Source organism: Sorex fumeus, unplaced genomic scaffold, assembly GCF_029834395.1.
Source record: "Sorex fumeus unplaced genomic scaffold, SorFum_2.1 ptg000037l, whole genome shotgun sequence".
In the NCBI taxonomy this organism is placed as follows: domain Eukaryota; kingdom Metazoa; phylum Chordata; class Mammalia; order Eulipotyphla; family Soricidae; genus Sorex; species Sorex fumeus.
Window position 1 is genome coordinate 74,774,243 of NW_026606094.1, and position 22,490 is coordinate 74,796,732.

General features: G+C 48.1%; 1 protein-coding gene across 1 annotated transcript; it reads right to left on the minus strand.

The window, feature by feature from the left end:
* Window positions 1-4,165: 4,165 nt before the first annotated feature.
* Window positions 4,166-21,287, minus strand: RP9 (RP9 pre-mRNA splicing factor). The gene is made up of 6 exons (XM_056118508.1): window positions 21,112-21,287; window positions 14,548-14,578; window positions 10,506-10,635; window positions 7,869-7,960; window positions 5,630-5,691; window positions 4,166-4,688 (listed from the first exon to the last, which is right to left on the minus strand). The coding sequence occupies exons 1-6, from the start codon at window positions 21,246-21,248 to the stop codon at window positions 4,490-4,492; spliced, it is 651 nt and encodes a 216-aa protein (XP_055974483.1). The 5' UTR covers window positions 21,249-21,287; the 3' UTR covers window positions 4,166-4,489.
* Window positions 21,288-22,490: the final 1,203 nt, after the last annotated feature.

The following is a 22,490-nucleotide window of genomic DNA, read 5'->3' on the forward strand; positions in this document are numbered from 1 at the left end:
CCTGGCTCTGCACTCAGGAATCACTTCTGGCGGTGCTCAGGAGACCATATGGGACGCTGGGAAATGAAACTGGGTTGGCTGTGTGCAACACAAACGCCCTACCCGCTGTGCAATCACTCCAGCCCCCCCCCCCCCCCCACACATGGCATTCTTGCCCCAGTGCACGGGGCATGCCTTTGCAGGGGGCCTTGTCCCCAGCTCCTAGATGCAGATGCAGCCTTCTGGGTGTTGGGAGGGAAAAGGGAACAAGGACCAGTGGGACCAGTGCAGTTTGGTCTGGTTTTCTGTTGTCTGTAGGGGGTCAATGTGAGGAAGCATGGAATACAGCCTGGCAGTTTCCTGTTGCCAGGTGGGCCATAGACCTTTCCTTGGAACTGGAGACCTCGGTGATCTCTGATTTGGGGAGATCTCATTAGCTGATCGCCATTTGGTCTGAGTAAACCTTACATGTGGATTACCTCTTCACATGTTGTGGGAAAATAAGCAAAGGACTCCTCCCACCCAGCTTCCTGAGCCTCGTAGGAGGAAATCAAGGCACTTATTAGAACGTTTCTTGACCAGATTTTTCTGGGAATGGAGGTAAACACAGCTGTTATTTGGTGGTGATTCCATAAGCTTTTATGCATGGAGTGGATCCATGCAGGAATCCGCTTCCAAGGTATTTTGTCTTTCTGTTTTACATAGTACAAGTTGCACTGTGGACTTTATTGGGTGAATTTTTCTGTCTAGTTACATGAAGCTCATTCTTTTGGCTTCTAACCATTTTGGATGATGTTGAATTACAAGCTAATACTTCTTTCTCCTTTATTTCAATAAAGGAGGAAAAAAGACAAATGCTTGTAAGGTTTCTTCTTCTTCTTGGGGTTGGAGTGACAGCACAGTGGATAGGGTATTTGCCTTGCACATGGCAGACCCGGGTTTGATCCTAGGGGGCACCCCATATGATTCCCCCAGGCTTCCAGGAATAATCCCTGAGCACAGAACCAGGAGCAACCCCTGAGCACAGCCTGGTGTGGTCCTAAAACAAAACAACAACAAAATCACCCTTCTAAGTCAGGTCTCTCATGAGTCTCTGGTTTTTTTTTGACATCCCTGGCCCCACCCTTTGCTGCTGTTATGGAGGGGGCATACATGCTTCATCATGGTGCTTGCTGGGGTGGCACTGGTTTCTGTGGGGGTGCTCCTGTGCCCTCTGGCTGTAGTGCTTGCCAGGGGTTGTATTTTGTGCACACGTGCTCAGGGCTCTTGCACTCCTTGTTCCCTTGTCACAGAACTAGTTGTGCTTCCAGACACCTGGCTGCGGTTTACACTTTTGCTATAGTGACGGGGGTCCAAGTAGCAGAGCCATCAGGACTGTGCTCAGGACAGGTGAACAGCTTCCAGGGTCAAACTTATACTCATGGGCTCAACTTTGCACGGCAGTTACTTTAGCCATGTACCCATCCTTGGAGCCCTACCCTCATCAACACTGATTTTAATACAACTGTTGCTTCTATTATTTTTTCCTACGCTTAATAGAATTTTTTTTTTGAGCCATACCTGGCAGCACTCAGGAATTACTCCTTGCAGGTCTGGGGGACCATATGGAATGCCGGGGATTGAACCCGGGTCAGCAGCATGCAAAGCAAGTGCTCTCCCCTCAATACATATTGCTCCAGGTCACTTTTTATTTTTTAAGTGCCAGGGATTGATGCCAGTACTTCACAGATATAAGACAAGTATCCTAACGCTGAGGCCACCTCCTGGGCCTCGAACTTTTATCTTCTGGAACTTGTCAATTGTGTAAGTTTTACTCCTGAAAAGTGGAAATGGAGAAAGATGTGTAAATAAGAGTTAAATAAGCTTTCATATTCAAAAGATTTCTGTTCCCTTGTACTCTGCAAGCATGACCTGAATTCCACTCTGAAGTCATGGCTGTCTTGAATAGATTAGCGGCTGCTTGGTCTATTTTTAAAATTATTACTACTCAGCGTCACTATATGCTGAGCAGCCCACGTACCATTCAGAAGAGATGCGGACTGAAATGCTGAAGGATTTTGAGGGCCACTGCACTTAAGACCAGGGCTTTATTGTGTGTGTGTGTGTGTGTGTGTGTGTGTATGTATGTGTGTGTGTATACGTGTGTGTTTGTGTCTGCTCACATCCCTCGGTGTTCAGGACTTGTTCCTGACTGTGCTCAGGGATCACTCCTGGGGGTGCTGGGCCCATGAGGTACTGAGGGGATTGAACCTGGGGAGGCCACATGCAAGACAAGCACCTTAAAACCCTTGTACTATCTTTCCGGCACCTAGGCCAGAGACTTTAAGCTTTCCCACTTTGATCCTTTATCACATTACTCAAGATATGTACGTGTATAAAATAGGTATACAAATTAGTATCTGTATTGCAAACCATAATGTCCAAAATAAAGTGTGTGTGTGTGTGTGTGTATGTGAGAGAGAGAGAGAGAGAGAGAGAGAGAGAGAGAGAGAGAGAGAGAGAGAGAGAGAGAAGTGCCTGCCATAGAGGCAGACTGGGGTGGGGGGTGGCTTGAAGGGGTGGAAAGGAAACTGGGACACTGGTTCTGGGAAATTACACTGGTAAGGTATCAGTGTTGGAACATTGTGACTAAAAATTTTGTAATTCTCTATCACAGTGATTCAATAGAAAAAAAGGTATGCATATAAAATATTTACTGATAATAAATCATTTAAAAATTGATACAGGAAGCCAGAATGATAGAGAGTAGGTTATTTGCCTTGCATGCAGCTGACCTGGGTTTGACCCCCATACCCCATATGGTCTCCAGAGCCTACCAGAAGTGATCTTTGAGCACAGTGTCATGAGTAAGCCCTGAGTACTGCTGGTGTGGCCCCAAACTAAAAAACAATTGATTCATTAAACAAAGTTTTAAGAAGTCACATGACCCCATGTAGGGTTGACACTCAGTTTAGGTATTTTGTCACTGTTCCTTTGGTGGTGAATCCTGGGGATGTACTGGGAAGAACTGGCAGTCACTAGCTGCCAGCTGGTGTGGAGGACAGTGTTAGGATGCCTGTGACTGCCTGAGTGTGGCTGGGGACAGGTGCTGATGTCTTCACTCTCTAGATTTTCAGAGTGGAATAGTGCATTTCCAGATTCCATGGTCCTTAAGGCCTGTCCTGACTTCGTCTTCCCAGTGTCTGACATTAAATGAATGTTCCTGTATTTGCTTTGTTTTGTCACACTGTGTATTTGCAGCACTCTTGAGACTATGGGGAAAAAAAATGAATGAGAGTCAAAGTAAGCCTCATTAATGTCAAGAAAATGCAAATCACACCAACAGTGAACTGCCTCATTTTCTCAGGTTGGAGCTCTCAAACAGTGCTCCAGGGACCTGGGGCCACTCCTGATGTAAGTCAACCGGGCCAGGTTGGGGGGCTTGATGCGAGGATGCAGCCAGCTGTGCTAGAGGGGGGCCCATGGATGGATTTGAAGTCGGGCCCGGAGGCAGATGTGGGCTGTTGTCATGTGTGACAATCCCTGCTTCTCACATGTATCAAAGTTGTATGTACTTGGTCTTAAAATCTTTTCAGGCCAGGGAGATGGCCTGGGTGGTGGAGCACATGCCCAGTAAGAGTGAGGCCTCAAGTTTGACCCCTGACACTGCATGGCTTTAGTCTGTGTATTGCCAGTGTGACCCCTACCACACACACACAGACACACACACACATACACACACACACACACACACACAAATCAGTTTTATACTGTTGGGTTAAAAAAAATGAGAGGTGGAGTGACAGTACAGCAGGTGGGGTGATTGCCTTGCACGTGGCTCACCCAGGTTTAATCCCTAATATCCCATATGGTCCCTTGGGCACCATCAGGAGTGATTCCTGAAAGCAGAGCCAGGACTAAGCCCTGAGCACTTGTGGGTGTGACCCCACACCAGACAAAACACAAAAAGTGCAAACTGATGTATATAGCATTTATGTAAGAAAATTCCTATAATTCTAATACACAAAATATTTCTGAAAGACTTTAACAAGAAACTGGTAAAATGGGTAGTTATCAGGGAATAAAGGGTAAATGGGAGACGGGACGAGAAGCAGTTCACCCGAAGCCTAACTGCCCCTTTTAAATTTGCAGCATACGCGCGTGTCATTGGGAAATAAAAAAAGACAATGCATTTTAAAAATAAATAATGAGCTTTTACTGTCCTCACAACAGAGAGAAATCAGGCTGGCAGTCTGGGAGTTACAGAGCCCCCTACGGAGTAGGGAGGCTGGCAGCACTGGAGGGGCTTCTGCAGAGGCCTTGCACGGGGCTCCCGACCCCTGCGAAGAGCAAGGGGTGGGGATCCTGGACGCAGGCTCCTGCCTGGAGCTGTCCAGGCGAGAAGGTGGGGGACGAGGGCCGGGTCCCCTCTCTCTGAGGGTGAGCGTCACAGTGGCACCACGCACCCCACAGTCCAGTGTCCTCGGCCACAGCCCCTGACTCTGAGACCAACAAGGGGAACGGGTTCTGGTCATTCCGAGTCGGAGCTCTCGTTGGACTTGGAAGATTTATGTTTTCGTTTTTTCTTCTTTTTCTTTTCTTTCTTCTTTTTCTTCTGCTTTTCCTTCTTCTTCCTTTTCTTGTGTTTCTCTTTATCCTCTGAGGAACTGCTGCTGCTCGAATCTTCATCTGAGGTAGAATCCTCCAGGAGCTGTTTTAGCTGTTGTATCCTGAATGTGCAAGAGTGGACAGGGACCTCACTTAGCACAGAAACCTTGTTCAGATCACAGGAGTGAGGGCAAAAATATTTCTCAAACAACCACTGTATTAAAGACAGAGCTACTTTTAAATTTTTGCATGTTTTCTTCCTTTCTTGTCCATTGCTGTGTATATTTTCGGTAACTAGTGTCCTTGCCATTTTGTATTCTTTTATTGTCCTAAGTATTTCTGCACATTTCTGCCATCCTTACAAGGAGAACATGTAATTAATGCACGTCCCTACATCCTACCACCAGTGCTACGCACCTCAATGATTACAGCTCAATGCCTTCAATTTGAGAAAAATAAAAAACCTCTTGCTTTGTTCATTACCTTATCATCAGCCAAAGAATTTGCAAAAAACACAGATCTTTAAAGACACTGGAGAAGAAAAATAGTTCCTCCTTATCTGTCTCTGCAAAGTGTTTTCCAAGGCCCTCAGTGAATACCTTGAACCACAGATAAAATTGAACCTTGTTTGTACTATTTTTCTTATTTTTTCAAACCTATGATAAAGTTTAATTTATAAATGAGACAGAGAGTGCCAACATCAATAATGATAAAACAGAATGATTGTCATCATGTACAGTAATAGAATTTATGTGAATATGGTCTCTCTCAGGATTTCTTAATATACACTTAACCTTGGTTGACTTGACAAAACTGCAAGCACAGACGATTACAGATAAGGAACTGACCACAGTCAGAGCTGACGACATCAGTTACCAGTGGGCTGAAACCCTGGGCCAAAAAGAACATGGCTGGCCTCTGGGTCCCCACTGTCCCCGACCCCTCCCTTGCCTTTTCTGCAGTTACTCTGGATATTTCCGCATTGAAGGTGACACTATCTAAGACACTCTCTAACACTGACCAGCTCTTCCCTACACTGCATCACAGTTACATAAGGCCTCACCTTATGTCCTTCTCATGTCTCTTATTCTCTCGGATGATATCATACATGGGGTCTTCATGAGCCTGGAGTTAGAGAAGGTGTAGTTAGGCTTCACAGACCTGCTAAATTAAATATAAGTGCCACTCTCATTGAAGCAAGTCATTTTTTCCCCTGCTTGGTGTAATTTATATTTAACCTGTTCAAAACCTGAAGGGTCATCATGGTCTGAAATGCAAGGGGGGGCTACAAAAATGGTTCCCCAAAGACAGACTATAGTTTCAATAGCCGTTCTGAGGAAATAAGACATTAAAGCAAATCACTGGTCTGATCACAGCTGAGTTAGGAAAACTAAGTGAGTCGGAAATGACTTGCAAGAATGACTCACTTACAGGTGCAGAAAGAAAAATAATGTAGAGGACAAGGACGAGATGGCTCAGCGGGTCAAAAGCCTGGCCAGGCCTGTGTGAGCTGTGGCTCGAGGGCCGGGATGTGTCGCCTGCAATGTAGTGATGGCGTGGGCCCTTCTCCTGACCTGTTGATGGGTAGCTGACAAAAATCGGAGGAACATGTCAGAGCAGTCTGGAATACCTCCACCAAGAGTGGCTGACTCCCAAGCTTCTCTGATGAGAGGCAAAATTTGACTTGGAAAATCAATGTTTAGTAATGTTTTCATTTTGTTAAAATAAAGCAAATATACTCATGTAATATTTGCACCATTTAGAATCACTTAGATTACTTAAAATATGAATAGATGTAGAATAAATTCTGTGGTATGTAAATGATCTTTAAAATGTTTGCTGCAAAAGTACAAGTTTAAGGAGAAGATATATTATCTCAACACTCAGGAGTATACAATGTGAATGTTTTAGTGTGCTTTTCCCAGTTAATATTCATAATTCAGGAAAAATTATCATAATATTATATACATACCTCTACTTTTGCCTTGTCTTTATGAACACCTTCCCATGATACTACACATTTTAAAATCACAATTTTTAAAAGTATTTTTTAATTTTTGTTTTTGGGTCACACTTGGCAGTGCTCAGTGGCTACTCCTGGCTCTGAGCTCTGACTCCTGGTGTTTGGGGGACCATATGGGATGCTGGTTCCATCTCTACGACCCCTTAAAAGGTGTGATTTCTGTATTATAGCAGTTTGTTATACGTGGGCTATTAAAGCTGTTTCCTAGTTTTACTGTGATTTCAATTTTCCCATATGAATTATTCTGGGAATTATGTTATATATTTAAAAAAATTTGTGTGTATTGATATTCTATTATAGCTTAGGATAAATCCCGAGAATTTGGTTGAGTTACAAGAATATGATTATGGGAGCCATAGCACAGCGGGTAGGGTGTTTGCCTTGCACATGGCCGACCTGGGTTTGATTCCCAGCATACCATATGGTCCCCTGTAATTCCTGAGTGCTGAGCCAGGAGTAACCCCTATGCATCACCAGGTGTGATCCCCCCAAAAAAAAGGAAAAAGAAAAAAAAAGAATGTGATTATGTCTAAGTTTTCTTAGGTTTAACACCAAGTTATGTTATGAGTTACAAAAATGGGTGTATTTGAGAGATAATTTGTTCTGGATATTTTGTATAGATTATTATTGTTATTATTAATTTTGGTTTTGGGACCACACCTGGCTGTGATCAGGGCTTACTCCTGGCTATGCGCTGAGGGATCACTCCTGGCGGGCTTGGGGGACCTTATGTGGTACTGGGGATCAAAACCAGATTGGGTGAATAAAAGGCAAGAGACCTACCCCCTCTATTATCACTCCAGCCCTTTACCGCTTATTAAAGCTTAATATTTAAAGTACTGTCTATAAAGAAGGTTGTGTGAAAGTGAGAAAATGATAACCTAATCGACTATTATCAAAGGATACTATGTAATTTATATACACACTTTGAGATTATGACATAAAGATAGCTAACCTTTAGCAAAGGCTTAGATGTATATAACTTTGATAGTTATGAAACTTGATTTTTTGTTAGAAAATATAAACTAAAAGTATCACTGATAACAATGTCAGCTTCACTAAAATAGTGTTAGCAAGGCAAATAACACTTTGATAAGAAGTTAATTTTAAATTTACAATTAATCTAACACACATGCAGTTAACATCACACATTTCTACCAAATGACTTCTGGACATGTAGTAGATGCCAACCTCCAGCTCACTGGTGACGCCTGATTCACAGACACACAGAATCACTATCTGTGGTAAAGGCAAAGTGACACTCCCGGGCTTTACTTACTACTCTGAACTGTTCCAACTTCTGGTTGCCTTTGATAAAGAAAGGACACTCTTTGTCGCCTGTCCGGTGACCATACCGTTTACAACGCCAACCTAAAAGCAAACGATAAGGATGTCTTCTGTAAGACAGTGTTCTTGACTCAGTCAAGATAAAGAATCGGTAGATCATAATAAGGACATTCTTCATAAAATCCAAATTTTCAAAAGCAAATATGTTCAGAATAAATCTGCTATGCTATGGCTTCGGTAACTTATGACAAAGTTAGAGAAATGCTTGATGCATGAATTAATATGTAAATATCAAGAAGGATCCATGTCACTGGTGATTAGTAACACGCCAGTCACAGATCAGGAGATATCTGAAACCCTCCTAATGAACAAAATATTAATGGGGAGGGGAAAGAAGAAAAATCAACTTGCAGACACATAGCAGAGAAAAAAAATTAAATTCTTAGAAATCTGACACGCTGTGACAGTAGACTGGGAACAGAGTAAACCAAAAAGAACTAAAAAAGAGCATGTGGAACTGAAAAGTGTGGAGGCAAAATGAAAAACTTAACCGAGGAATTAGAAGATATGGGATGAAACAGTCTTGGAGGCAGAAAGTAAAAATAGGAGAGAAAAGATCAGAAGCCAGAAAGTTCATCTGCAGGGCCGCTATCTGAATGAGCGAATTGCAAACACAATAATACCCAATATAGAATGTTTGGGAAATTCAGTTTGGGAAATTTCAGAATTTCAGAACGCTGGAGATATGATGACTATAAACTTCCAGGAAGGAGAAGGAAAAAAAAATAAAAAGGTAATATAAAACATGTTACTCCAGAGAGATACTCCAGTGGGTAAGGTGCTTATCTTGCAAACAGCACCTTATCTTGCAAACAGGCCCAGATTTGATTCCAGGGAACCCCAAATGGGTCCCTGAGCTCCAACAGGAGTGCTCCTAGAGCACAGAGTCAAGAGTAAGTCCTGAGCACCTCTGGGTATGGTCCCCAAACAAAAATCCAAAACCCAAAACTCAAAAGCACGTCATATCAGTGTTTAGTTTTGGAATCTTTAGCCTTTTCAGCAGCAATGCCTTACATAAGAAGTCAGTGGATTCCCATTTTCAAAACTATTTATTTGTTTTTGGGTCACACCAATGGTGCTCAGGGTCATGCAAGGCCTATGCTCTATCCACTGTACTATCACTCCAGCCTCCTTCAATTTTCTTAAGGAAGCTGATTTTTAACTGTGAATTCTATAGTGCAGCAAACCTAAAAATAAAAATTTTTTAAAAAAGATTTTTTTAAAATAGATATAAAGTCTGGTTAACTTCCACAAATCCATTTCTCAGCCCCTGGAGATTCTGTTTTTCCTTCAACCAAGATGAGCTGTTGAAAGAAGCCTCGAGACCCAGGAAAGAGAGATCCAGCTCGGGATACAGGGTAAGGAAATCCCAGGGGGTGAAGCAGGCCACCTCTGCCTGCATGCAAGCCACTATCTCCAGAAAGGGGAAGTGCAGAGTGCCACACATGCCTGATGGTCCCGATTCATGAGCCGCACATAGAAAATGAAGCAAAAATGACAAATGACAAAAAGACAATTGTGAACTGCATGGAAAATGAAAATATGTTGGCTGCGTGCACAGAGAAGCATCAGCTTCAGTGCGTGATTAGGCTCTGAAAATAGCTGTAGTCAAATGAACACAAAAGATTTATTTATAGCATAACTACTCGGGAAAATGGGGAGGAGGAAGGGTGTATTAAGAGGTGGGTTGGGGATAGGAAAAAAAAAGTGTTTGTTTCTCTAGCAGTGGTTTCCAAGCATCAGGGCAGAGGTGAGGAAAGGTTGAAATTACTGTTCTACAGGCCTCTGAAGGAGGCCCAGACATATACAGAGATAAATGCTCAAAATAGGGGCTGGAGCAATAATACATGGCATTTGCTGTGCAATGCGGATGACCTGGGTTCAATCCCAGCATCCCATATGGTTCCCCCGAGCACTGCCAGGAGTAATCCTTGAGTGCAGAGTCAGGGGCAAGCCCCGAGTACAGCCGGGTGTGGCCCCCAGAGAAAACCCGAAACAAGCAAGTTCCAAAGTGCCTTCCTAAAGGAGCTCAAGTGATGATCACCTTTGGGGCGGTATGGAGACAGGAACTAGAAACTGCTCTTTCAATCGTGGGCATGAAGAACACTGGAGCAGTCAAAAAGTCTTTAAAAGACCACGCAGCCCGGATCAAGGTGCTGCAGCTCTGGCTGTGCACAGGGGCTGTGACCGTCTCACACCAACCCTCTGTGGTCCAGGGCTTGTGGCCGGCCACTTGGACCAAGCATCAACACTGTGCTGGTGGCAGGTGGCTGACAGGCCAGGTGCAGAGGCACCTGCCCTCCGGTACGGACCATCACTTTTGCTGCAGGACTATTACTGAGACGTATGCCCCAAAGGCAGCTGTGGCAGCATGGCTATGGCGCTCAGAGGCAGAAGTCCTTTACTCCACCTGCTCCTCTGAATCACTTACCAGAATGCGCAAGGTGGCTTCCTTAATCATAAAACAGAGACAACGCCAAGAGGATAGCAAGTGGAGAAGGAGCATGCTGAGTAAGTGGTGCTCGCTGGTGGCTGGGGACCGGGAGCGGACGGTCACTTTCATACTCACATTGCATAACTTTGACTTCCTTCCCCAGGGGCATCCACAGTCCTTTCGTGGGCGCATGAGCCAGGAACTCCCTGGCGTGTTCATTGCCTGGCACATCTGGAATACAGTCTTCCGGCTTTGTCTCGTCTTCCTAACAAGGGAAACCGCATAAATAAGGTGGCTAGTGGCACTGGCGTCCCCTTCCTCCAGCTTGAGAACACAGCACTGTCTGGCTTTCTCATTCATAGGCTGGAGATCCTAATGTCATTCTCCATTTCCCTCTCAAGAACCAGAGGAAAGACAAATTACATCCTGTATACCCCCTCTCCCACTCACACACACACTGTGACTGTATCATAATTGTATCATGAAAAGTGAAACAGCTGTTATTAGAGCCAAATTACTTAGTGTCATTCACACAGCAAAGACATCTGGGCTCCAAATTCTGATGAGGGTCACAAGAGTCTAGGATCACATATGGTGCTAACTTCGAAGTTTTGTGGAATGAAGCAAAGTGTAGCACCGTAGCACTGTCCTTCTGTTGTTCATGGATTTGCTCAAGTGGGCACCAGTAACATCTCCATAGTGAACTTGTGACTGTTTTTGGTATATTGAATATGCCACGGGGAGCTTGCCAGGCTTTGCCGTGTGGGTGGGATACTCTCAGTAGCTTGCCAGGCTCTCTGAGAGGGGCGGAGGAATCCAACCCAGGTGGGCTGTGTGCAAGGCAAAAGCCCTACTCGCTGTGCTATTGCTCCAGTCAGTCTTCTTCTTAGATTGAAGCAAAGTGTAGAACTAAATAAGCAGGATTTCCTCTGGGAACAACAACAAAAGAAAAACATGTCACAAAACAGATGACCTTGTGGGGTCTGATCCATGCTGAAAAGGTGAAGGACACTTTGACCAATAAACAACTGTATTGTATATCTAACATGCTTTGGTCAATCAGCAATATCAGAATTTCTCTTTTACGAGAAAATTCTTCATTCCTACTTCTGTAACATAATGGGGCAGTATGTTCCTTTTATTTCATCTTGTACTAATAAAAATAGAAGTACTGTGCTGGAACAATAGTGTAGCAGGTAGGGCCTTTGCTTGGCTTGTGGCAGACCAGGGTTCTATCCTCAGCATCGCATATGGTGGCCCCCGCACTGCCAGGATTGATTCCTGAGGGCAGAGCCAGGAGCAACCCCTGACTGTCACCAGGTGTAACCCCAAAACCAAGAAAAAGTACTTTGCATCTTGCAATATTAGTCAACAATGGACAAAAAATAGAAAACTTTCAAAGCAGGAAACAGTTTGAGAAGCACAAAACCTAACCTATCCTGACACATCCACCAAGTGGCGAAGCAACAATCTGGGCCCATGTCTGTGAGACATCAGTGCCTATACTCTTAATTATTAGACCTTATTTCTCTGTTATCAGCAAGACCTTGAACTCAAACCTCTATGTGTAACCCCAACCTCTGAGAGCTTGACTGTGCCAAGTACAAATCACAAGGCCTTTTTGTGTGTCTGGCCTAAGACAGACCTTCAACACTGAAAGCAAGTCAAGCTGCCTTCCTCAGCCCCTTTACCGGGTTCATGCACAAAACTCCATCTTCTGGCCTAAGTATAGCAGGGAGGGCCTTTGCTTTATATGTGGCTGACCCAGGTTCAATCCCTGAGCCTGCCAGGAGTAATCACTGCTGGGTGTGGCCGCCCACAAAATAAACTTAGTTCTCCTGATCTCTTCTGATGCGAAACAACAAAAACAATACTTTTCAAAGCCAAGAACACAATCACCAAATGATTCTTCTTTGGGGGTTCACTCTAGTTTCTATCAACTTTGGGAACTGACCTCTTAAATCTGTATGCAGTACAAAATAAATGAATTCAATTTTTTTTTTCTCGCAAAAGAGAAATTCTGATATTGTTTTGTCTCTGTTTGGCATGAATAGTCTTATGTTGAAAAATAGCTGGGAAATTTTCCTGGGTGGAAGGGATAAACCCCTAATTGATCAAGAAACAAAAATACCCATCTCTGTGGGGGTGTCTGTTTTGTCTTGAAAACATCAAAACCGCTTCTCTGGAATTACTTTGGGCAGAGAGCAGAGTGAGTCTGAGGGGAGTGGGAAATAGGTCCCAAGAAACTGACCTTCCCACTTGTCTTTTCCAAGGAGGTGGTTAAGCAACTGAAGTTACTTACATTGATTGATTACACTTTAATCACTAGAGGATGGAGCACAGGACAGAGGGGAGGGCGTTTGCCTTGCATGTGGCTGACCCAAGTTTGATCTCCAGAACCCCACATGGTCCCCTGAGCACCAGTGGGTGTGACCCCAAAACAAAAAAATTTACTACTTCTCTAAGGGATGCATCTAAGTTAGCTATTCATGAAGTTGTCTTTGAATTCTCCATTTTTCACTCCAATAATATTTGTGAATGATATCAGGGCTCTTTAAGAAAAAAGACCTCTGAATTCAGTTAACCTTTATATGTCGAGGGGAAATTATCCAGTCACTTGTTTTTCATGCCAACATCCAGAGCTCAACTAGAAATTTTCAGGAGGATGGAGCGATAATAAATTGGGTAGGTCTTTTTGCCTTGCACACAGCCAACCCAGGTTCAATTTCTGGCATCCCATATGGTCCCTCTAGCATCACCAGGGGTGATTTCTGGAGTGCAGAGCCAGGAGTAACCCCTGAGCATCGCCAGGTGTGCCCTTCACCATCCCCTCCCCCCCGCCGAAGAAAAAGAAATGTTCAAAACATTACATACTTGATACAGTCTTTGGCATTTTCACCACTATCTACTAGATAATCAAGTGCCTCTTACTGCTAAATTATAGTTCAGAAAACCATTGTCATTTAATAGATTTAAATGAAACACGCGTTTTCACTTTATTACAATCTACCCTATCTTAGCACAGCAGGTAAGGCATTTGCCTTGCACGAGGCTGACATGGCCACCCGGGTTCGATTCTTCTGCCCCTCTTGGAGAGCCCGGCAAGCTACCGAGAGTATCTCGCCCGTACAGCAAAGCCTGGCAAGCTACCTGTGACATATGTGATATGCCAAACACAGTAACAAGTCTCACATTTGTTGTGAGACGTTACTGGTGCCCGCTCAAGCAAATTGATGAACAACGGGAGGACAGTGCTACAGACAGTGGTCAATCAGAGTCTCTGCGAATTTCCATAACATTCAATCTTTCTTAAACTTTAAATTATTTCCTAAACTTAAACAGATATAAAAAGTTGGGGCTGGAGCAATAGTACAGTGGGTAAGGTGCTTGCCTTGCACGGGGCTCACCCAGGTTTGATACTCAGCACCCCATTATATTCCCTCGAGCACCTCCAGGAGTGATCCCTCAGTGCAGGGCCAGGAATAACCCCTGGGCATCACTGAGTGAGGCCCAAAACCAAAACAACCACAAAAACTCAAACTATGTGGGCTGGAGTGACAGTACAGCAGGTAGGGGGCCTGCCTTGCACTTAGCTGACCCAGGTTTGATCCCTGGCATCCCATATGGTCCTCTGGGCACTGCCAGGAGTCATTCCTGAGTGCAGAGACAGGAGTAAGCCCTGAGCGTTGCGAGGTGTAGCGTCAATCCTAAGCCCAAAGACAAAAAAATCAAGAACAAAACAAAACAACCCCCCCACAAACCAAGACCAAAACCAAAGCCAATCTATATTATATAAAGTTGTCAAAGGGACCAAACTGTTTGCCCTCTCTCTGTCTGTGACTCACTCTCAGAGACAGACACAGTGGTGGGAAGGTGGCCTATGGCGCGTAGGAGTGCACTGTTGTCCCCAGTGTCGAGAGGGGCAGCAGTCCGGGGAGAGAGCAGGAACCTGTGGCAGAGCCGGGGGAGGGGGCAGGCATTGAGGCGGGGCTGACGGCTGTGGTGCACCTGGGAACAGGGCAGGGCTGCTTGTGGCTTTACAAAGGCACAGGCTTGGGATGGAGGGAGAAACAACCTTGTCCGAAAGGGTGGTTCAAATCCCTGTGCAACTGTTCCTTTCTGAGCTCTGAGTCAAAAATATCTAGAGGACGATCCCCAGAAGAGACTTCATACTGACCTTGATGAGGCCCGGAGGAGGCTTCTCATAACTAGAAAGGAAGGGAAAAGAAATCCATCAGCAACAGGGCAAAAGACACTCAAGAGCAAAAGCTACTGAGGTTAAAACGGGTATTGCTAGGCCCTGAGAGAAGGCACAGAGGTAGGGCACTTGCCTTGCACGCGGCCAACCCAGATTCGATCCTCAGCACGCCATGTGGTCCCCTGAGCACTGCTAGGAGTAATTCCTGAGCGCAGAACCAGGAATAAACCCCGAGTATTGCTGGGTGTGGCCCCCAAATTAAACCAAACCAAAACAAACAAAACACTGCTCTGTATCTGAAACCCTGGAGGTCCGACCAACAGTTGGCAGTCAGAGAATCAGACTGAAACTGTACCACATTTTGCTGAGATCTACAACCTCAGGTCACTGAAATAATAATTAAACACTTATTTTCGAAGGGAAGGCAAGGAAAACGTGAGGTACAAAGACCCAGTGATTCATGGTATCAGGTTCTTAGCATGACTCACTCTCAATGCTGAAGAGGTGCAAGGGAGGAGATATGATGGGGAGGGGACTCAAGTGGGAGCTGGGGACAGTGAGGGGAGGAGGGGGCTGAGGTGAACCGTCTCAGGTCTCTGCTCCCTTAACCTGCGGCTCCCAATGCACCTCCCTGCCTGCGGATGGCGCCAGATCGCGGTCCTGGACTCTCTGACCTTGCTGAACTGGGGTGCAGGATCCCTGTGGGGTGCTGGAGGACAGACCCCACTTAAGTGTGTGGACGAACTTCCCAGAAGTCAGAGCAATGAGCTCAATCCATGTCCAGACAGAGGTCCAGAGGAAACCAAGGGAGCAGACTTCCTGGTCCATGGCTATCTACGTGCAGGAGGACACCAGCCTTTAGTTACAAACGGAAGTGAAATGAGTGCAGCCCTTCTGACACCAACGCGGCTCCAAGCCAGACTAATACGTCTGTACAGTCCAACCAAACGGAACAGAGTTTTTAGTCAGAAAAAAGGGCCAAAACGTGCCAGCGGGAGCTCATGATTGCTACAGGACTTTACAGGCTACATGTTTATTCTGGAGGTGCGGCTCTGGTGGGCGAGTACCTGCACCTACCTACCACAGGGTTGATGCCCTGGAACCACCACCCCTACCCTAGAACTCAATGTTTCCTTCTTTCTTTCCTTCTTTCTCTTTCTTTCTTTCTTTCTTTCTTTCTTTCTTTCTTTCTTTCTTTCTTTCTTTCTTTCTCCCTCCCTCCCTCCCTCCCTCCCTCCCTCCTTCCTTCCTTCCTTCCTTCCTTCCTTCCTTCCTTCCTCCTGCCACGTTCAGCCAAACATTCTCTAGTTCTATACCACTGTTGTGGGCTTTGCTCTGCTTTACAATAAATACATGGGCTGCATGGGCTGACTTCTCTCCTGTTTCCAGTGATCTGGTGCCCTCAGCTCTGGGGGGGGGGGGGGGGGGGAGAGGGGAGGGGACGGTGGGGCTGAGGACTGGACGCAGACGCTGGAGCACCCGCCTTGCAGGCAAGAGACTGTGAGTCTGTCCATGATGCCCTCCCTTCCTTGGTTAGTGCAATCTTGTCACTGACAACTGAGACCACTCTACCTGTCCCCCACGCCTCTGCACACAGTTAGAAGTGGGAACACGGGCAACAATGAAATGTGTGAGTTCTGCATCCAAGTGTGTGTGACCCCTTGTTGCTGCAACTCCGGCAAGGAATAAAACGAAGGGAAGGAGAGAGAAAACAAAAAGAAGGCGTGAGTGCCAACACGCCCCGAAGTCAAGATCTTGACCCAACTGAATGGTCTGTCTTTCAACCCAAATCAGCTTTCCCAGTTTTTATTTTTTGGGGGTGGGGTGTGCTGGGGTTGGGGAAGGCATTCCTGGTGGTGCTCAGGACTTACTCCTGGCTCTGTGCTGAGAGATCACTCCTGATGGGGCTGAGGGAACATATGGGGTGCTGGGGATCAAATGCAGGCTGGCTGAGAGCAAGACAGGGGCTGTGGCCACTGTACATAACTCTACCCACCCTGTGCCCCCTGTCCTGGAGAACAGAATGGAGCGGTGAGTGCAGCAGAGAGCAGAGCGGGGACATGGGACAATTCTCTTACAGCTGACGACAGAGCGGAGAGAGTGAGGGCCTGGACGTCACCTCTGGACATCCTGAGTAAGGATAGCGCATCCACCCTCAGCTTAGTCCTGCCCAGCACAAAACTGGGCTTCAGCAGAATTTACTTTTGGGCTGTGGCATTTCTGGAGCCAAGACTTCAACCATTTCCCAGGGGGATGCAGGGACCTATCCTGCCACCTTGAGGCCCGCCTGCAGCCACGGGGAGAGATGCGAGGAGGCCGGCAGCACTGGCTCAGCCCCAGAGTCTGACCAGCTGGTCTGGGAGCCGCCGGAGTTGCAGCAACAACAGACGGCCCAGCAAACCGAGATCCAAATTCCTGAAAAGTCTGTTACTACCGCTGCCAAGATGGAAGGCGTGTGAGGGGAGCACGCGTCGGGGAATCTGTGTTTAGGGATGGTATCTCTCCCCCTAAGCCGTGTCTCCCCGAGGGCAGGATGGTGCTGGATAGCTTTTCCTCGTGGGAATGGTAAGGAAAACGGTCATGATCTCCACAGGTAATTCACTATTAGATCCAACACCCGGGGCCGGGAGTATGTGTATGCGCAGTGAGAGCCCCCAAATATCCCATTTATCTTTGCAGTTCATTCTTTCCTTTTGTGGGGGCTGGGCATCGGGGCTGCTCTGGGGCGTGGGCAGGGCCTCTACTCCCAGGGACAGTCCTCCCGCATGCTTGGGGACACCAGTTCTTCAGTTGTCTCCTTGGCTCAATCTTTGTAGTTAATTCTCAGTATTAAAAAAATGTTGGGGGCGGGAGTGATAGTACAGGAGTAGGACATTTGCCTTGCAAATGGCTGACCTGGGTTTGATGCCTCCCATAAGGTCCCCTGGGCCTGGCAGGAGTGATCACTGAGTGCAGAGCCACGGGCAACCCCTGAGCATTGCTGGGTGTGGTCGCAAAATATGAACCCCCCCAATAAAATACCTACCCAAACCAAACAAAAATGTTGGAAGAGCACCGTTCTCTACAGCTGCAAAGCCTAAATCATATACTTCAACTGCTCTGAAATATGAAGACTAAATTTAGATGAGGAAAAGTTATTGTCCAAAGCGTCCATGGAGAGAGAAACCGTTATTCTGCCAAGTACTAAAAAACGTTGTTTCTTGGGAACCAGGGAGAGAGTGTAAGGGGCAAGATCTTGGTCTCGCAGGCGGCCAAGTCTAGTTTGATTCCCAGCACAGCCAGTAGCACTCCTGAGCACTACCAGGTATGGCCCCACCTCCCACCCCGTCCCCATTTAAAGGAACAAATGCTGTTTCCAGTTCCCAGGTCGGGTTCCTGCGGGTAGGGCTTTGCTAAGCGCAGCCTGTCTCAGCACTCTGTGTGGGCCCCAGGAAAGTGTCAGATACACAAGGACTCACAGCCCACAGGACTGACAACAGAACTGGACCCGGGCAATGCCTGAGGTGGTCGGGCCAGGGCCCTGCAGAGAGATACTTAGTTTAATAAAACAATACAACAACAAAAAAGTGTGAAGGTCAAGTTCAAAATGACCAGCATGTGAGAAGACATGAAGAAAGGCTTGCCAGGGTCAGCACAATAAGATCGCGGGGAAGGCACTGGGCTAGCACACAGCTGACTTGGGGTGTGTCCCCTCACACCCCCTATGGTCCCCTGAGCCCTGCCAGGAGTGATTCCTGAGTGCAGAGCCAGGAAGATCCCCTGAGCATCGCCGGTGGTCCCCAAACCGAAATACAATATTTTTAGTTTTTCAAAAAACCCCAAACCCCCAATATTTCAAAGAACTAACTTCTTCAGTCCCTTTTCCCAGACTCTGAAGATGACAGAAAAGGAATCAAAAGCCACAAAGAAATTTTTTTTTTTTTGTCCACACATGATGGTGTTCAGGTTTTGTTCAGATATCAGATATGGTGTTGCTCAGGGAACTTTGGGGTCTGGGGAGCAAACCCTGGTCAGCAGTATGCCAGGTAAATGCTCTCCCTGCTGTACAATTTCTCTCTGGCCCCAGCCACAAAGAATCTTGAGGAGGAATGAACTGGGGATAATTTCAAGATAATTCTGCATTTTGTTTTTTCCATTTGGGCCACAGCAAGTGATATTTAGGGGTTACTCCTGGCTCAGCACTCAGGAATTACTCCTGGCGGTGCTCAAGGGACCATATGGGATGCTGGGGAGCGAACTTGGGTTGGCTGTGTGCAAGGCCAGTGCCTTACCCGGTGCACTACTGCTTCAGCCCCTGATAGATATATCTAGAAAGGTGATGGAGGGTGGGAGAATGGAAGTGAGGTGTCAGCAGTGGACGAAGGGGCTGGAGTCCAGAGTTTTCCTTCTCCCGCTCCCAGCCAAATGATTATTTACTCTCACCCTTGGGCAGGGAGCAGGGTGAGTCCTCTGGGAAAGTCACTGATTGTCACTGGATCCCAGAGACTCAAACTACCCTCACACTCAAGATGGCAGGAGGGAGCGTACCGGCAGAAACACTCATTGATTCTCTGGCTTGAAGTCCGAAGTAATGGTAACGCTAGCAGGAACCACTGATTTAATGGAAGCGCTAATAGGCAAAGACAGGAAATTTGGAGGGGAAAAACTAAGTTCATTCACCATGACATAGGCAAAGCTTAGCTGCAATCGCCAAGCCTTCTCACTGGCTGGAGAAGGGATGGCGGGAAGGTGCTTCCTTCCCTGCTGTGTGGCCAACCTTGGCCATCCCTGCCACTGCAGGGTCTCCTGAGCGCAGAACCAGGAGCACCATGGGTGGCCCTAAGCCAAAAAAACAAAACAGGAAACCAATAAGGGCCGGGGATATGGCCTGGAACCAGCAAATGTGTCCCCCCCGCCCCCCTGGTCACAAACACACCAGACCAGAAAACATGAGACTGTCACTATCCTCCCGTTGTTCATCGATTTGTTCGAGCAGGCCCAGTAACGTCTCCATCGTGAGACTTGTTTTTACTGTGTTTGGCATATCGAATACGTCAGGGGTAGCTTGCCAGGATTTGCCGTGGGGGCAAGATACTCTCAGTAGCTTGCTGGGCTCTCCGAGAGGGGCGGAGGAATTGAACTCGGGTTGGCCATGTCGGCTGTGTGCAGGGCAAACACCTTACCACTGTGCTATCGCTCCAGCCCAACATCAGACTATCATTTAGAAATAAGGATAGACCTAGAAGGAAAGCTTCCAAGTTCCTCATGGAAGGCTCTATGGGGAGGTGCAGGAAGTAAGTGGGCCGCGGAGAAGCAAGGTTGGTGCAAAGAAACGTTTTCTGAAGCCAGGCTCTTAGTGCTTATTACCGCATGCTTAAATTATGCAGAAATGTGGCCCTGGAAATAAAACCTTGGTTTAAAAGCAAAGAAATAGGGTTGGAGAGAGTATAGAGGCCTGATTGTGGGGAACCCTGGTATGACCCCATATAACGGTTCCCTGTGTAGCACGAGGACAGATCATGGAGCAAGAGTCAGGAGGAATCCCTGAGCACCACTGGGTGGGACCCAAAAATGAAACAAAAAACCCAAAAGGCAGCAAAGAATATTCTCAACCACTCCAAGCAAGACAAGTCACTAAAGTCTGAAAGTTTAAATCGCTAACACTGGATCTTTCTGCTGGGAACCGAATCCACTTTTAGTTTGCTCCTCCAGAAGGGCTGGGGTCTGGCCTAGCTAGAGCCTGGGTGGGCGTTTCTTCCAAGCCCTGTGCTCGGGAGGCACAGAATGTATGCACGATCAATCAGCCTCCCGCACGGCAGCCACAGGACCTGTCCGGCACCATCCCAGCACAGACCCTGTCCCTGCACTAACTTCACAGACCCTGTCTCCTGCACTGTCCCAGCACGGACCCTGTCCCTGCACTGTCCTCACAGACCCTGTCCCTACACTGTCCCAGCACAGACCCTGTCCATGCACTGTCCCAGCACGGACCCTGTCCCTGCACTGTCCCAGCACGGACCCTGTCCCTGCACTGTCCCAGCACGGACCCTGTCCCTACACTGTCCCAGCACAGACCCTGTCCCTGCACTGTCCCAGCACGGACCCTGTCCATGCACTGTCTCAGCACGGACCCTGTCCCCTGCACTGTCCAAGCACGGACCCTGTCCCTGCACTGTCCCAGCACATCCTCGCCCTTGCGTGGGCACCGCGCTGCCCAGCCGCCCGGGTTCGACCCCGGCTCCCGGGAGGCGCCTGCCTGGGGGGGCTGGGGGAGCAGGTGGGGCAGCGGCCCAGCCCCCAGTCCCGGCCCGCACCGTCCCGCCGCCTGCCCCAGAGCCGGCCGCAGGTGCGGAGGAGCCGCCCCGGGTCCGAGCCCGGCGCTCGCAGCTCCCCTCCTTCCCCGGGGCTTCGGCCGCCCCGCGGCCTCCCCCGGGTCCCAGGCTGGCGGCTCCCGCCTCCCCGAGCCCCGCCGCCGCCGCGACGCCGCACGAGGCCGCAAACGGCCGCCGGCCTGGCCCTCCCCGCGCCGGCCCCGGCCCTCCGGCCTGCCCCGGGCCGACTCACAAGGACTCCAGGTGCTTGAGCTGCTGCAGCTGCTGCGCGTCGTGCCGCCGCCGCTTCCGCTCCCGCCGCCGCTGCAGCTCCTGCTCGGGCGGCTCCCGCGGCCGCCGCGAGCCCTGGCGCCCCGGCTCCGACGACATCGCGGCCGGCGGCAGGGGACACGCAGCCGCCGGCCTCCCTCAGCCAGGCCGCCCCGCACGCCCCGCCGCGCGCGAGCGTCGGGCCTCGGCGCCGAGCCCGGCCGCGGGGTCCAGCGCGCCCCCTGGCGGCGGCGGCGGGAGGCGCGGCGGGCCTGGAGCGCCGACCCGGACAGGGCTCGCCCACTTGCGAAGACAGCACTTCACGCTGCAGTTTGTATTTCTTCTTTTTTTAGAGGCAAAAAGGATTAAGATGTTTTGGAAATTAAAGGGCCTAACACGCTAATATGTATCTTATAGCTATATGATAGCACACATCTAGGTATGCTATCATGTAGCTATCACACACACATATATATTAGCATGTTAGGCATACTTAGATGTATGCTATCAGTGGATATTAAATATTAGGATATTAGGGATATTTAGATGACACTGTTGTCATATGATTGCATGACCTAATATGACATCATCGTTAGGAACATGATAGATACATGACCGCGGATATGATAGCACTATATCTGGGCCAACATACTGCCCGGGTCGCAGTGTATTCTTTAAGCACTCGGCACAGTAAGGAAATAATCTGGAAGATGGGTGTCGTCCTCTAGTGAATTTCAGGAAGTGACATGACCCTGATGGGTAGTTCGCCTTTGGGAATGGCTTGTTATCAAAAATCGAACATTTGTGCACTTCCCCATTACACCGGCGAGAATATTTAGTGCGTGTGACCAGATTTGTATCAGTAATTTTATAGCAGCAGCGTGGTACTAGGAAATAATAAACGTATGTGCACCGTTCAAATGCCCCAACATTTCCATGAGGCTGATTCCCTTCACCCCTTTCTCTGTGAGATGAAGATGTTCCAGGCCAGCCGCATCCCAGCCACCAACTCATAAACGCTGGCGCTCGCCCAGCGCCCACCCTCGGCATGGTCATTCAGTCACCATCGGGCCTGTGCGCCTCCTGATCCGAAAGGAAGGACGTCGCTTAGGGGCCTGCGCGCCTCCAGCCCCTGTCCCGCCGCGGTAAGCCCCGCCCCACCAGCACCAAGTCCCGAGACTCCCGCGTGAAGCCCCGCCCACGACGGCAACCCCGCCCACGGCGGCAATCCCCGCCTCTCTTGCTTCAAGTTCCGCCCCAACAGCGGAAAGTCCCGCCCACCAACGACAAAACCGCGCATCCCGCATGAAGCCCCGCCCACAAAGAACAAACCCCACCCTTAATCATTAAGCCCCGCCCCTC